The sequence below is a fragment of the Branchiostoma belcheri genome, unplaced genomic scaffold, assembly GCF_001625305.1.
Source record: "Branchiostoma belcheri isolate BF01 breed outbred unplaced genomic scaffold, Haploidv18h27 scaffold43, whole genome shotgun sequence".
Lineage (NCBI taxonomy): Eukaryota > Metazoa > Chordata > Leptocardii > Amphioxiformes > Branchiostomatidae > Branchiostoma > Branchiostoma belcheri.
Genome location: NW_017804054.1, coordinates 285099 through 299332, shown reverse-complemented (window position 1 = coordinate 299332; position 14234 = coordinate 285099). Strand labels below are relative to the sequence as shown.

Genomic DNA, 14234 nt, shown 5'->3' with positions numbered 1-14234 from the left:
TGCCTGGAAATTTACAATTTGACAAGAAGCACCTGGTGCCCAAAGTAGTTGTGTCCCAATTTGTTCATAACCGTTTGCCGAAAGAAGTTGTACCGGTCTTCCATTGCACTTGCAAGTCCCGAGTCGGACACTCTTTTATTCAACTTCCTGTCATTTGGCAGTTTTCTTTTTGCTAGTATGTACTGATTGCTTGCCGAGATGTCCGTCCGAATGAAAAATCAGAACCTACCATGCCAGAACCACACTTAGTCACGTATACGGTTGAAAACGTGATCGTTGCGGTCCGAAGTGCAAGGGGAGATTGCACCAGTCTGCCTGTAGCCTCTACCAGGCACCACAGAGCTGGAAAAATAGTAGAAATTGGCCGTCGCACATCGGATCCTCTCTCTCTCCCTGGCAGAGGCTAGTCTGCCTGCAGTGCCCACGTGTTCCTCTAGTTTTACGGTCTGTTGGTTTGTCTGCACAAGACCTTGCCATAACAATGTTCTAATTATCGACAGAATGTTTATCCTCACACAACACTTTCTCACCTCCCCGTGATTCACGGCCACACCTGGAGCATGGGTGTGAAGTTTTAACTAGTCTACACAGACCCGTCAAAAACCTGCCACTCTGATGAGACAAAAACTTGTTCGCGCCCTTGGCCATTTTACACGTATTTCCTAAAACTTTTTGCCGTCTAAGTTGTTTACGTTTTCGGCGTGCTTGAAAGGCTCATCACAGAGCCCGACAAGGTGACACAGTAACGTTCAAGATGTAGCATGTAAACCGTTAAACCATGTCACATGCTACTGTGGCCAAAAAGTAAACATTTTACTAGTAATGTCACACGTGGTCCAGGCTTCCAAGCATATAATATGTAGTGTAGCCACTAAACTGTCTGACGGTACGATACTACACCTTGATACTACAGTCTTTTGCCCTTTTGTCAGTTTTGAAGTTCTACTAGCCTGGTACCGCCCTGGTTACTAAGTAGTTTCCGATTAAGGTGACAAGGTGTAGCTAATAGGCACTGCTCTGGCCAATGGATACTGTCTTGCCACCTTAGGATCTGCTTGGAGATTACCAAGTTGTCATCACGATATTAAACTTATCATTAAGACATGGTTGTATACAGGAGGGTCAGGTATTTCCTTATATGTTCTACTGGCCGAAGAAATTATATTTTTAAGGGAAATTAATCGCCAACCGAATCGGCCCTGCCTCTGTCCCAGCCTAGCGACACTGCTTGTCGTTCACCTTCAATCCGCAAGAGGCGCCCATGTAAGGGTGTCTGTGTACCCGATGGGTAGAGGGGCTGGGAATTCTTAAAAGCTCTCCTGGAGTACATTGTACTAGTATTTCAGAAAAAAAAACTACTTCATGTACAGAACAGACTTTATGATGTTGGCCTATAACTTAAGCAACTGGATAGAGATGTCTCAATCACTGTTATTGTTTTCAAGCCCTCATCAAGGACATACAGAATGTATAATGTCCTTGTCCTCATCAACCATCATACATGGAGGCCAAAAGCAAAGCGAAATTTTCAACCGTCCTGAACTTACAACAACTGCTCTGGCGCCATGGGTCTGGGCCCGTCTGTACAGAGTTGTCTCCAGACTACACAAAAGATTTGACCTTCTCAGTGACCTTCACAAGACAAACACGAAGTTAACCATGAAAGCCAGGAGCAGACAGTAGACATAAAAGAATACTAATGACCACCTTATCCTTTGTCAGCGGGTTATCGTTGGTTGTAATTGGGTCAGTTTCCATTTTAAATCATAACCATCTCACTAAAAAGCTCTGGATAGAATTTGATCTTGATTGAATGAATGAAGGAAGGAATCGTAAATGGATTTATTTTCTGTCCTGTTTCTCTGCAACACTTAGTGGGTATTTAGGTGTGTGTGTGTGGGGGGGGGGGGTATTGCCTTCTAAATGGGGTAACGACAAGGGCATCGTCTCATCGCAGCGGATTACAAAAATGATGCCGGTGACCAGAGGAGCTCAACAAAAGCGCACCGGATGCAACATGCGTCTCAAGCGATGGCTGTTTTTCTGGAGAGAGAAGAAACAAAACCACAGAACAGAAACAAAACCACCCTCAGGCCGCTTTTGAGGCATCATGCAGACATAGAGGATAGATAGTGATGGACATGTAGTACAGTATTGACAAGTAAATATGAAGGGAAAACACACACAAAGTTTTGTCACACTGTAAATACAGTTTCATCATTATCATCATTGATTTTTTTTATGCCGTTGCTTCTTGGCGCGCTATCTAGTCACTCAGAAAGGTAAATGCTATAAAGCTCAGTTTATGAGGATGTTACCGCACAAAGCAGCTTTTTTTGCCTGCCATTGAAAGTAAGTTCTGCGGATCTTCCGTGTGCTGAAGAGATAGAGTGAATATTGGGTCTCCACAATCCTAAGTTATACCAATGATTGTCCTCCGTACACCTGGGAAAATAAAGACTTGTGCATCCTATTTAATGCCAAATTCTAATTCAACGGTCGTACTAACAGTGTGTGTGTACAGAATGTAGTATGTACATGGACATTGCGAGGCAGCGCTGGAGGAATGTTTCCTTACGCTGTCTTCAGCAAACAACGATGATGTTACCATGGTAACACAAACACGAGTTACAGCGTCCTAAACCCTCTGTAACTGCCAAAAAATGGCGGGAGAATGTCCAAACCCCAACCTCACAAAAACTCCACTTAATAAGGAGCGACCCCGTGGCACAGGTGGCAATAGGAGATGCCTCACACCTATTGTATTTTGAAATTGCAGGAATTGTTACCTGTATTCAACACAAAGCCCGTAATTTTCTCCCTGAGAAGAGACAACAAAACAGTTTAGTCAGGTGGAGGTAACGACGGTGTTCCTCCTCACGCTATCTCAGTACTCGTCTTTATGTGTCGTCATCAGAGAGTAAAAACAATCATGGCCGGCATTGTGGACAGGATTCCAACTTCCTTAGTCTTGTTTCTATTTTATATCAACAAACAATACGCAACGGAGGTGAGAAATAGGCGAAGATGAAACGATAACCATCTCCCTTTCCAGTGGTGGTGGAGATACATTCTATATCATACACACGTCTTTGTAAATTTGATATACAGTCTTATTTCGTGAAAACAATGGCAGACTTCCACACAAACCCATCGCCCCAGTCCACAAAGAAAGAAAAACAAAACATCAAACGACCAAGAAAAAATCAGTTCAACTGTCGAGTCTGAAAAGATACAGATTGTCCTGTTAAGTTTTCTTTTTTTACTTCAAACTTGACATGGTAAAATTAGGGTGAATACGTAATGGATGAAGATTATAATGGTTTATTGAGCGCAACAGATCAACATGAAGTGACTGCAAGACCAGACGATAGGCAACGATACCACAAAAAGATATTCCAGTGGGCCGTTTTGACGCAGGAATATTCCACCAGTTTCCACTCTTCTGGTGGAATGTAAAGTCATGTTGAATGGGATAGAACCCGGAGGTCGGGCCGCGTATTGTATCCCGGCACGTCTATTTCTGGGGGAACTCTTTACGGGGTTTGCTTAGCCCGGGCCCTCTGACCACATGTCAGAATAATTTGCAATGGCGGGTGGCTGAACAAATGTTGACGACACCACTTCCACACAAAACTGCTAAAAGATTCCCTCTACTAACAAGAGTTAACTTTTTGTCAGACAAAATCGTCCAACTTTATGGTCGCCATAGCAACGGGGGCAACAACACATGGGAAGACGACCGCCAATAGGACGGGGAGGTCCTGATTTCTTCAGCCTTTGGCGCGTCGATTGGCTGCGCCGAGGTGGAAAATATACGGGTCGTGCGTGTAAATAATAAGTTGGTGGTTTGATTGAACAGGTGCTGGCATTGTTTCCTGCAGGACTCCAGGTAAGAAACAATGTCAACAGTCTGTGCGCGTTGCCTGAGGGAGAGAATGCCGCGCCATGGCATCCAAGAGGGTCGGTAAACATCGGGCAGCGCTCGGGATTCAGCGAGGACCGGAGGGTCATGTTCCGACAGGAGGCGAGGACCGGGCAAAACCCGGTAACGGTTCCCGCCAAAAAAATACAATACAGATGTCGTCAGAGAAACGTCATAAGGGGCCGAACAGCCTAGCGTTACAGTTGTTCCCTTTTCTACGGGTTCTCATGTGTTGGTAGTTTTGTAAAAAAAAATAATCTGACCTAAAATGCGGGTATTTTATTACGTTATAGATTATAAACTGACGTTCGCAGCTACAGTGTGCCGTTTTACTTTGTCGCCTTTTCTTCACAAAAACATCAGACTGGGAGGTCGTGCGCTTTTCATACCAATAACTTTCTATAAAAATGAATGGTCCCCAAGCGTCCACTTGACTTAATCCAAGGAATTCATTTTCCATGTAAGACAATTCTGGTGATTACTAGGGCTTAGCTGCGAATATATTGGCACACAATGGTGAAGTGATGGCCCCCAGTGCAGCAATGACACGGTCGATTGGCTCCCGTTAGCAAAGCAAACATATTTGACCAACACTTTTCCTGTTCCAATTATCGAAGCGAATACTCGCTTTTATTTTATAATCTGGAGACAAAGACAACTACACATCCTTCTTGACAGTGTGTGTATTGTTGGTATTCTTCACTGTGCAACGCACAAGCAGAAGATCTTCCCGCCGAATTTTTATATCTTTGGCCATGACTATCACCATAAAATGACATTTTTTCTCTGGAGTGTTTGATCCTGTGTTGTGTCAAAATCGTGTTTGTTGACCACCAATTACGACCGATAGACCTCCCCTGGGTCGGTAAACTTACGACTCAAGCCGACAAGTTCCGATAACTTCCGGTAGCTAACTAGACACTGTCAAAAGATTTGTTCACATCCCGTGAATTTTTAGAGTCAGTCCATCTGAACCGAGCAAATTCCATAGAAAACCTTTTTACAAGGCATGCGGCGAACATGTGTATTTCGTCTTATGTTTGGATTCATTTTTCAATGTGTATTTGTTTGTGTATAGAACGTTCCTTTAGTGTGTCGTAGAAGGCCTAAAAATACCAAATTCATACACAAAAATTCACAAAAAATTATCTGGCGGATACAATAGAATATGTTGCTTCTACTCAAACGTGGGGGTCATCTTGGGCGGTTTGTGACGAGTGTTTTGCACAGAAGACAATACGTTCTTATTTGTCACGAGCTAATTAGAAAAAGGTGTTAATATGACACCTACCCATAATCACCCGGGGCAGATTGGCAGGTCTTACTGAAAAGCAATTGAAATAATCAACATCTCCGATTGGGCGAATCACAGGTTTACAATGTCAATATGCCAATCACGGCCTCAAAGGCTCTTTATGCAGGCGAGAAATCCCCATTGAAATTAGTGACGTTTCTGTCAAGGTGACCGGAGCGAAGGCGGGGTCTGTGCGCCACGTTACCTCACACGCAGTCGGGGACACGCGAGCAGCAACACGCCGTGAGACCACGCTCGGGACTTCTACCTACACTTCTACCTACACTTCTGACAACTCAAGACTTTTTTTTATCTCTCAGACCGTCGCCATGTGGAAGTTTGGACTGCTCGTGGCCTGTGTATTCCTTTTGGACCAATCTGTGGCCAGACCGAGTGTTGGTGGCCAGCACCAAGACGAGCCCGTCATGGAATACGAGGCAATCGAAAGACTGAAGAAAGTTTTCGGACTACCCGAGAGACCGCCGGCGCCGAAGCGACATTTCAGGCCGCCGCAGTACATGCTGGATCTGTACAACACCATTTCAGACCCGGACGGGATCGTGCGATTTCCCAACCCGCTCTCTGCGAACGTCGTCCGGAGTTTTCCCGACAAAGGTACGTCAGCTTTTTTCGCAGACTTCTGATCGGGACGGGGAATTATCTAATCTCATGTACACATTAATACACATCTGACCGCAAGAACAACCTACACCACAGTGTATAGATACATTCTACGGTGTACAGTAACCACTCTCACGGCAGCTGAAACCTACAATGTAATGCCCATTAGAGTGAGGGAATGTGTATTACGGGGGCAGATGGTTATCGATGTTTGTGTATGTGTACTATAGTTGGGTTTTTGGTAGGTTGCTGGGGAGAACGGGCGTGCTATTTGAGCGGCATATGACGTTGGTTTAGGTCCGGTGGACTGTGTATTGTATAAACGTACGTCAGGATTTCAGCCCGCCTTTATCTACAGGTGTTGAGCTAGAAATGGCCGTTCTCAATCGAGCGGAAAATGGCCGACCGTCTTCTAGAGCACCGACACTGGAGGAAGAAACGGTCATTTACATTACAGTCGGGTGTTCTAAAAGGAAAGGCTATTTGGGGGTAGAAAAGACCGTACTAGTTTCACACGTATTAAAAGATATCGCTAGGTTTGCGCGTCACGGGGAGATGACTTGCTTACATGCCGTGTGGTCTCTTTTTGTCCACCTCACGAGTAACATAAGCACTTCCCAATGAAATGTATACTAGTATGTAGTTCTTCTCAAGAAAGGAAGGGGCTACATACTAGTAATGATTTTCAACCACTACGTTGTTTTCACTATATAGAAAATAAGATCTAAGATTTAAGATCATATGGAACAAACATAAGAGAGTTTACTTCCAATCAAAACAATTCCCTATCACCCAGACTTGAGCGCGGTCTTTTGCTTGATTAAATCGCGCTGTAGGATCTCTCACCCTCTTACTGACATAGTCCTAGCGTCATGAGGATGTTTCTTACGTCAGTTGGCTGTTTGCAGTTTTTATATGACCCAGGCAGGTACACGGATGTGTGTGCACATCTGCTGTCAATATTGTAGCTACACACATGGAGTTAGTTCGGTATTTTGGACCGGTTTTGAAACAGGGGCTCGTCAAAGAGAAGACCACCAACGGTTTAAAGCTTTTCTCGGTGGTAGGTGGACAGACAATGGTCACAAAAGACTATTTTTTCATATCTTTGACCAATAAATCTGGGGTTACAAAAGGATGACACTAGAGTGCTGCCGACACAGTCCGTAAGTTCTGGACCGTGCCAGAGAGACTGAAATGCGCAAAAACAGGAGAAATCCTACATGTCTCATGGAATTGAAATGTCTCTGCAGACGAAAAAAAATGCCTGTTAGCGTTTAGATTGAGTCTTTCGCCGTCGCTATTCTGTATAAACTGGGGTAACAATGGTTCTTTCTTCAGCTCCGAGACTTGCTTTTGACGAGAATTCTTCCCTTTATCACGGGTAGAAACCATAGAAGTTCCTTTCATCTGAGCTACAACGAGAAGAGGACTCTTCATCGTTGTGTATTTGTCCAGGGAGGTTCAATGATTTGTCCAATACACTTTCACACATTGAGACTCAAGTGCCTCCTCAACCAGGCGTTGAAATGAATACAAGAGGAAGGTGTGAATTTATTGATGGGTCGCAATTGTCTCCAAGATGTCGGGCGATTGTCTCCGTCGATGGGATAAGAAAGGGACGATTATCACTTCCGAGAAGGAAGTACATTGTCATTAGCAAGAGGACAAAACGTCGTCAACTAATTTTTTTTTCTCTGGACTCTGACCCCCAGGGTAGGGTCTACTTGTTTGAAAGCAACAAGACACATCTGGACAGAAAAGGGGAGGGGAAGGATTAGAAGTTAATCTGGAGTTATTACTAATGTTACTCTCGGACAATTGAGCGTCAATGCGAGTGAGCCCAGAATATTAGCTTCCGGCAGAGTTCTTAAACCCCCATAGGGCCAGGTGTGGTGAACAGTAGCATCACTAGGAAGGCACAGCTTGTCCCCGTAAACAATGTATGCAGCACAGAACGATCGATGAACGAAAGTAACGTAGAACGGATATGTAGGTTCAAACATGACCATAGTATTCAGACGGGTGGAAACTTTAAAAGTTAAACCGACTCCCAATTTATTCAGCAACATTAACGGTTTCTCTCCTGACAAAGAGGTGGCTTGAGAGATTCGTGGCTGATAAATGTCAGGTAGTCGGCAAACATCTTCACCTAATCAAACATACTCCTAGCTAGAGGGTCTGCAGATGGTCGCACTGTGGCACACATGGCGTACACATGCGTCTTCACTGCGGCAAGGCCAGAGGGACGGGGGAGCACACTCCACTTAATGATTTCGTGAGATGAGAATGGACAAGAGCCCAGTCAATAAATACAGCATCTGTTGGGGATATTTGTAGACTTTTTGATAGTGTAGTTATGGGGGCTATCCAGATCACCACGTCCCCATATGCATGCCATCTGTTTCAATAGTCAGAGCGTGGTTTTGGTGGGAGTGGGAGAGATCATGGCGACGTGGGAGAACTATATGACAAGTTATTTTATCGCCCAGAATTCGATCAAGACTGTATATAATGAACGCTCACCCACAATCGTACAGTTACACTGCACTGTTGCTAATCGCAGATAAAGTTATGTCAATGACTGACGGTTCGTGACCCTTCCAATACAGACGTGCTGCACAGAAGTTTCTTCTTCTTCAACGTTTCTTCCGTGTCGACGACGGAAAACGTCCTGGACGCCGAACTGCACCTCTTCAAGGTCAGGCCAAGATTCACGTCCAAGTTCATGATGAGGAGGCAACATTTCTACGAGGTGAGTTAAAGTCTAGGATTACCAGTGTGACGGTCACTATGTAACTGTTAACAACTGAGAATGCGATTTTACAATGCAGAGAATGCGATTTTACAATGCAGAGAATGCGATTTTACAATGCAGAGAATGCGATTTTACAATGCAGAGAATGCGATTTTACAATGCAGAGAATGCGATTTTGTGTCAGTCGAAGAAGCATATACAAAATGTTGTATTGAGCAGAAGCACCACACTCCCTTACAAAAGAATGTAGGAATCATATACATGTATTATAGTTATTATGGTTGAGCGTAGATTCGTTCCGCCCATGCACGGCTAGCCGCACAGTGAAGCACCAACAGTACTGTACGTGTCGGTGAGGTCGTCTTTTCAAGAATTCCAAGTGCCCGGTTACTCACGACCTCACAGTGGCTTTGATATAAAGTGGATTTGATAATGGGAATAAATCTTGGAGTTTGGTTCCATGTAAGTGCCGTGTTTATAGCTAATTCCCCGCGGCCTTTGTGAGGTCGCGACCCGTGTTTGTGCAGGTGTTATCAGACTGAAAACGACTGCATGATAAGTTGTATGACCCCGTTTGCCGTGTAAAGAGAAGGCGTTTTTGATTAGCAATACAAATGCCGTTATACATCGGAATGAATCAACCAACCTTATCCCCACCAACCTCCATCATAACGTATATATGTATGAAATTAAAGCATTTAAAAAATGCAAATATTGGACGGACGTGCACCCATTTCCTCAATGGGTGCACGACGGACGTGCACCCGTTTCCCTGCTAGTGCTAGCGTTCGTTTGAACTTCTAGCTGTAATAGACAGTCAGGATTGGTCCGTTCTAAACGAGAACCCACGTTGTTCCCCCACAGGTGCGCGTGTACCAGATCATGGCGCCGCAGCTCGCCTGGCAGGTCGAGGGAAACCGCCTGGTGTCGTCCCGCCTGATCGGGCTGCACGGCTCCGGCTGGGAGGTCTTCAACATCAAGCCGGCGGTACGGGACTGGGTCGCCGACAAGAACGCCAACTTTGGCCTGCTGGTCACGATAGCATCCTTAACCGGGAGCAGCCTCGACCAGAATGTCATCAGGTGGGTTTCCATATTGTTCATATTCCTGTTCATGTTGCTTTAGCCTCTACCAGGCTTCGGGAGGAGGCTGGAAAGAGTAGAAATCGGCCAAAGCCTCCCGAAGCCTGGTAGAGGCTAGCTTTTACTACTCATTTTCTTTTTGCTGTGTTTACCGTGATGTTTTGGGACATGTGAGTTAACCATTTAATTTCTATTTCCAGATTCGCCAAAAGGAAGGAGCACCACAGAAGTAAGGAGCCCATCCTGGTTCTGTTCAGTGATGACGGCAGATCAAGATCAGCATCCGCGGCAACCTATGAAAGTAGGTAGAACTTTTCACCCGAAAAACTTATTATCAAAACGGGGAAAAAAGAGTCACCATGTGAATGTAGAATGTTTGTTTGTTTATGTTTGCTATGATGTCTTGTTTTATATGATCCTGCGGGAATAGTCATAACAGACAGCTTCCATAATATTTTTGCACTGCATGTGACACTTTACACTACTTACATGCTACGATAGAGGGTGCTGTTATTTCAAACCGTCTGATTGTTTGTTTTATTTTGTCTCAGGTGCGCCGACTAACGGTAAAGACTACGATTACTACGATAGCGCGTCGACAAACCAGGAAATCTTAAACAACTACTACGACCCGAGCCCCGAGACACAGCAGCAGTGGCGGAACGAAAGGACGAACACTGTGGAGAAATCAGCGAACAGGAAAAACAGAACAAGAGTGGAGAGGTCGGCACAGCGGCATCCAACGTGAGTTAGCTCCCGTAGTCAATCTATCCATGATCATCCATCTCTCCCTCCATCCATCTCTCCCTCCATCTATCTCTCCATCCATCCATCCATCCATCCATCCATCCATCCATCCATCCATCCATCCTCCGTCCATCCATCCATCCATCCGTCCATCCATCCATCCATCCATCCATCCATCCATCCATCCATCCATCCATCCATCCATCCATCCATTCATTCACTGGCCATCCATTCGTCTTCCTTTCTTACTTATAGTACATGTACATGATGTACTTCCAAACTAATGCCAACACCCTATCTTTGTTACAGGAACAGACAATTCGAGCCGTGCACTAGACGCAACTTGTACGTGGACTTCGACGCCATTGGCTGGTCAGGTTGGATCATCTCCCCTAAGGGCTACAACGCCTACCACTGCAAGGGCAAGTGTCCGTTCCCGCTGGGTCAGTCTCAGAAACCCACCAACCACGCCACGGTCCAGTCCATCATGAACGCGCTAAGGTCAGTTTTATCAATGCTATGTTGTTATTTTGTCTTACTTCCTGGTACGAGAATTTTCGTTTGAGCTGTTGGTCTGTGTATCTGTTTTTGTTATGGCAGAGTAAGTTGACAGCATGTGGATGGGGAAGATTAGTTGGCAGAATGACAGGAAGTCAAAAGGCCAGGCTTATGAAATTCGGTAAATTTCTGGTGTAATACAGAGTAGAAGATTCACAATCCATTAGATCGCCTGCCATTTATTGATCTGACACACGGACATGTGAAATTTGCCCAAGATTTTGCTGGAACTCTAAACAGTGAGTGGATTGGATTGTTATTCAAATTATTGAAAGAACTGCTGTAAGAATATGTTACAAAAGTTCAGTCCCATTGTTAAACGTTTTGTCTTGTTGTCTCCCCCATAGGTTACAAGAAGACGTGGGCCAGCCATGCTGCGTACCCAACAAACTCTACTCCATCAACCTTCTCTACTTCGACGACGAAGAAAACGTTATATTGAAACAGTACGACGACATGGTAGCAGCAAACTGCGGGTGCCACTAGTACAGAATCGTCACCAGATACAGACTTTGTAAAAATAGACATTCATCCATTCTTCATACATGTAGAACTAAGTGCCGCAAAACTAAGGCCGAACTATGTGAGCTGGTGCCAAGTTGCTTTCAGGATCATACATTCCAGTGCTTCATAGCCAAAATCAATAAAATTTACCAATACGTTACAACAAAAAACAACCCTGTCCAAGAAATTCAAAGATGGCTACAAAGGGCTTCTAGCAGACTTCCAAGCAGCTTACTGGCATTGATCCTGTGAAAGTGACGCTTTGACTCTTGTTGTTATGGTGATGTACACTAGGATACATACATGCAGCCGGACAGGGCTAGGGAAAACGGGTAGCGAGAGGGTCAGAATACAAGCAGAAGTAACCTTCTTATTAATGACCCTTTTATGCAAAACAGTCAGTATTTTTGGTACCTTGGTTTTGCGTGTTTGCAGAGGCACCGGTGCTGTTTGAACTACAGGGAGCATTTTCTCTGGCGCACAGGGAGAGTAAACATCTCTGTTCTGCCCTCAGCTTTTTTCTATAAATCGGCGCCTTGGCCACAATAGCGGTATTGTTACTGTATATAAGGAAATATATCGCGTCAGACATCTTGCCAGTCGGAGGGACAGATTCAAACATATAACAGCCAGTCTGAGCTCAACAAACTGCCACTTGTCAAAATTGTGTAAAATATCATAGGTACTAATAGTTTATTTATAGAAATGTGAATATACAGATGTTCCTTTCTGATGGTTGTTGAAGAAAAGGTATTTTGAGGGTAGCTAGAAGTTGACATCAAACTGAACATATGCCGAGTCAGCACCGATATAGGTGTTGCGACAGTTGTGTGGATCTAATCTCTGTAAAAACGATGTTTCTGTAGCTTTAGTTTATTTATACTCCATACTTTGTACTAACGTGTTACGCATAAGAAAGAGAGGGAGAGAAAGAGAGAGGATTTTGGAAAACGTACACTTTATGTTTGAGATGTAAATATGGTATTTGGAAAATTTTTACACTGTCTCGTCTTGAATAAAAAATTAAAAGAACCAGTGTTTCCATGTCTTCAATATTTACTCCCGGGTACGGAAGTTTTGTTTTGGGTCGCTAGATGGCGCACCAGGTTTGACAGTAGGTTGACAGCACGTCCGTTGGGGAAGATTGACAGGCAGAATGAGACAATAGGTCAGACTCAGGAAATGGGGTGAACACGGATGTCTCTCAAAATCTCGACATCGGGAATTATTGGTTGACATGTGGAGGAATTCAGGAAGCCGAGGATCGCACACATCCCTGACGTCCGAAATCTCCGACTTCTTGTTGTGACTGATGGCAACGTCATAACAGCACTAAAGAGCGATTGGCAGGGTAAGAATGAACTTTGGGGGCAGATAGGTTTACAGTTTACAACCATATAGTTACCCGGACCTGCCATAACAGACCCATTCAATAATGATGATGACAATCAGTCTGGGGCTACTTTTGACCAACCCAAAACTCATCTACACGTCAGTTCTTCATCTCTTGTTTTATGACCGAACCGCTTTGTGTAAACTTCCGGCACTTCCGTCTATCGCTACTGTATCAAGCTACATGGAAGAAATAGCTCTTCCCTAATCTTCTCCCATACCCCATAAAACGTCAACTTGGAGAGTGGATTCTCTGGACAGAAGAAGAGACACCCAGCAACACTTAGTAAAATTGCAGTTGAGGAAATTTGCCTGCAGTGATGCAAGAATTAGTATATATTTGCATTTTCTCTGCCATCGGAGATTTTATACCTAACTGTTTTGGTGAATTCCTTGGACATGTATTATTCATTATTGTTAGTTTATCTGTTTACGTTTTTCACTGGTACGTTTTCCACTGGTACCATACTCCCGGCCAAATTCCTTCTGGGTGTTGACCAACTACAGGGGCCTAACTTCGTGTGTCTGACATTATTTATTGTTAAGAAATCCCCCCCCCCACAACATGCCAAAAAGAATATCTCTTGTTATGCCAGCATGTTCAGCACTAGGGACAGTACCCATGGCGCCAGATACAGTACAGTATTCTTAGAAATGTAGTGTTCTCAATCGATGGTATTTCCTCTGTAACATTACAGCAGATTGCCAACTTGAGATTGTAACATCAGGTGAGAAGCATACTGATATCACAACGACGTTGGAAATCTGTGGTTAGAAATCTATCACACATACAAACACGTAACCGATCATACATGTGCGTCAGTCAATTTCTCTGCGTCTGCTTTGAGTATTGACATAGTGTGAATGCATATGGGACTATAACATTCTGCCTAAGAATGGGACTTTCCTATTCTTATTGTTTGTATAATTCGGACTCCGTTCCTTTTAATTCTTAGTCATAGGTCTGGTTCAGTCTCTATCACTTGATGGAAAAATCATACTTGCATCAGCACTAGATTACAACAGTCATATGATATTGAATACTTATCCTTTCTACGTACACATTACAAGAAAGTCTGTTTTTGACCTCCGTGTCAAACAGAAGTCCTGTGATGTGAAACCGGCACTTATTCACGAAACTCAACACTCAGACCATGCTCAGACTTTCACCTCTTCCTATGACAAACATGGATGGAAATAACGTCATTGCTTCAGTCTCTGCTTGTACTGCTCGATAGTTTCAAGAGTTTCGAGGGAAATCCACTGATAAACGTATTTGGTGGGGATTTTCCTGGCTCACCACCTGTGACGTACTTTGTGGTGACAGGAACTGTGCGTGGGGCAGTCCAGGTA

The 14234-nt window shown here is 44.2% G+C and overlaps 1 protein-coding gene across 1 annotated transcript; it reads left to right on the top strand.

Moving 5' to 3' along the window:
• The first annotated feature begins 5261 nt into the window (after positions 1 to 5261).
• On the top strand, positions 5262 to 11506 carry LOC109478266 (bone morphogenetic protein 2-like). The gene is made up of 7 exons (XM_019779722.1): positions 5262 to 5834; positions 8453 to 8595; positions 9463 to 9680; positions 9881 to 9981; positions 10232 to 10424; positions 10737 to 10928; positions 11333 to 11506. Exons 1-7 carry the CDS (start codon positions 5549 to 5551, stop codon positions 11469 to 11471), a joined length of 1272 nt encoding a protein of 423 aa, XP_019635281.1. The 5' UTR covers positions 5262 to 5548; the 3' UTR covers positions 11472 to 11506.
• Positions 11507 to 14234: the final 2728 nt, after the last annotated feature.

Coding starts and splice junctions, on each gene's coding strand:
- LOC109478266 (XM_019779722.1), top strand. CDS start 5,549: ATGTGGAAGTTTGGACTGCTCGTGGCCTGTGTATTCCTTTTGGACCAA. Junction 10,425..10,736: donor TCGGCACAGCGGCATCCAAC/GTGAGTTAGCTC, acceptor TCTTTGTTACAG/GAACAGACAATTCGAGCCGT. Junction 10,929..11,332: donor TCCATCATGAACGCGCTAAG/GTCAGTTTTATC, acceptor TCTCCCCCATAG/GTTACAAGAAGACGTGGGCC.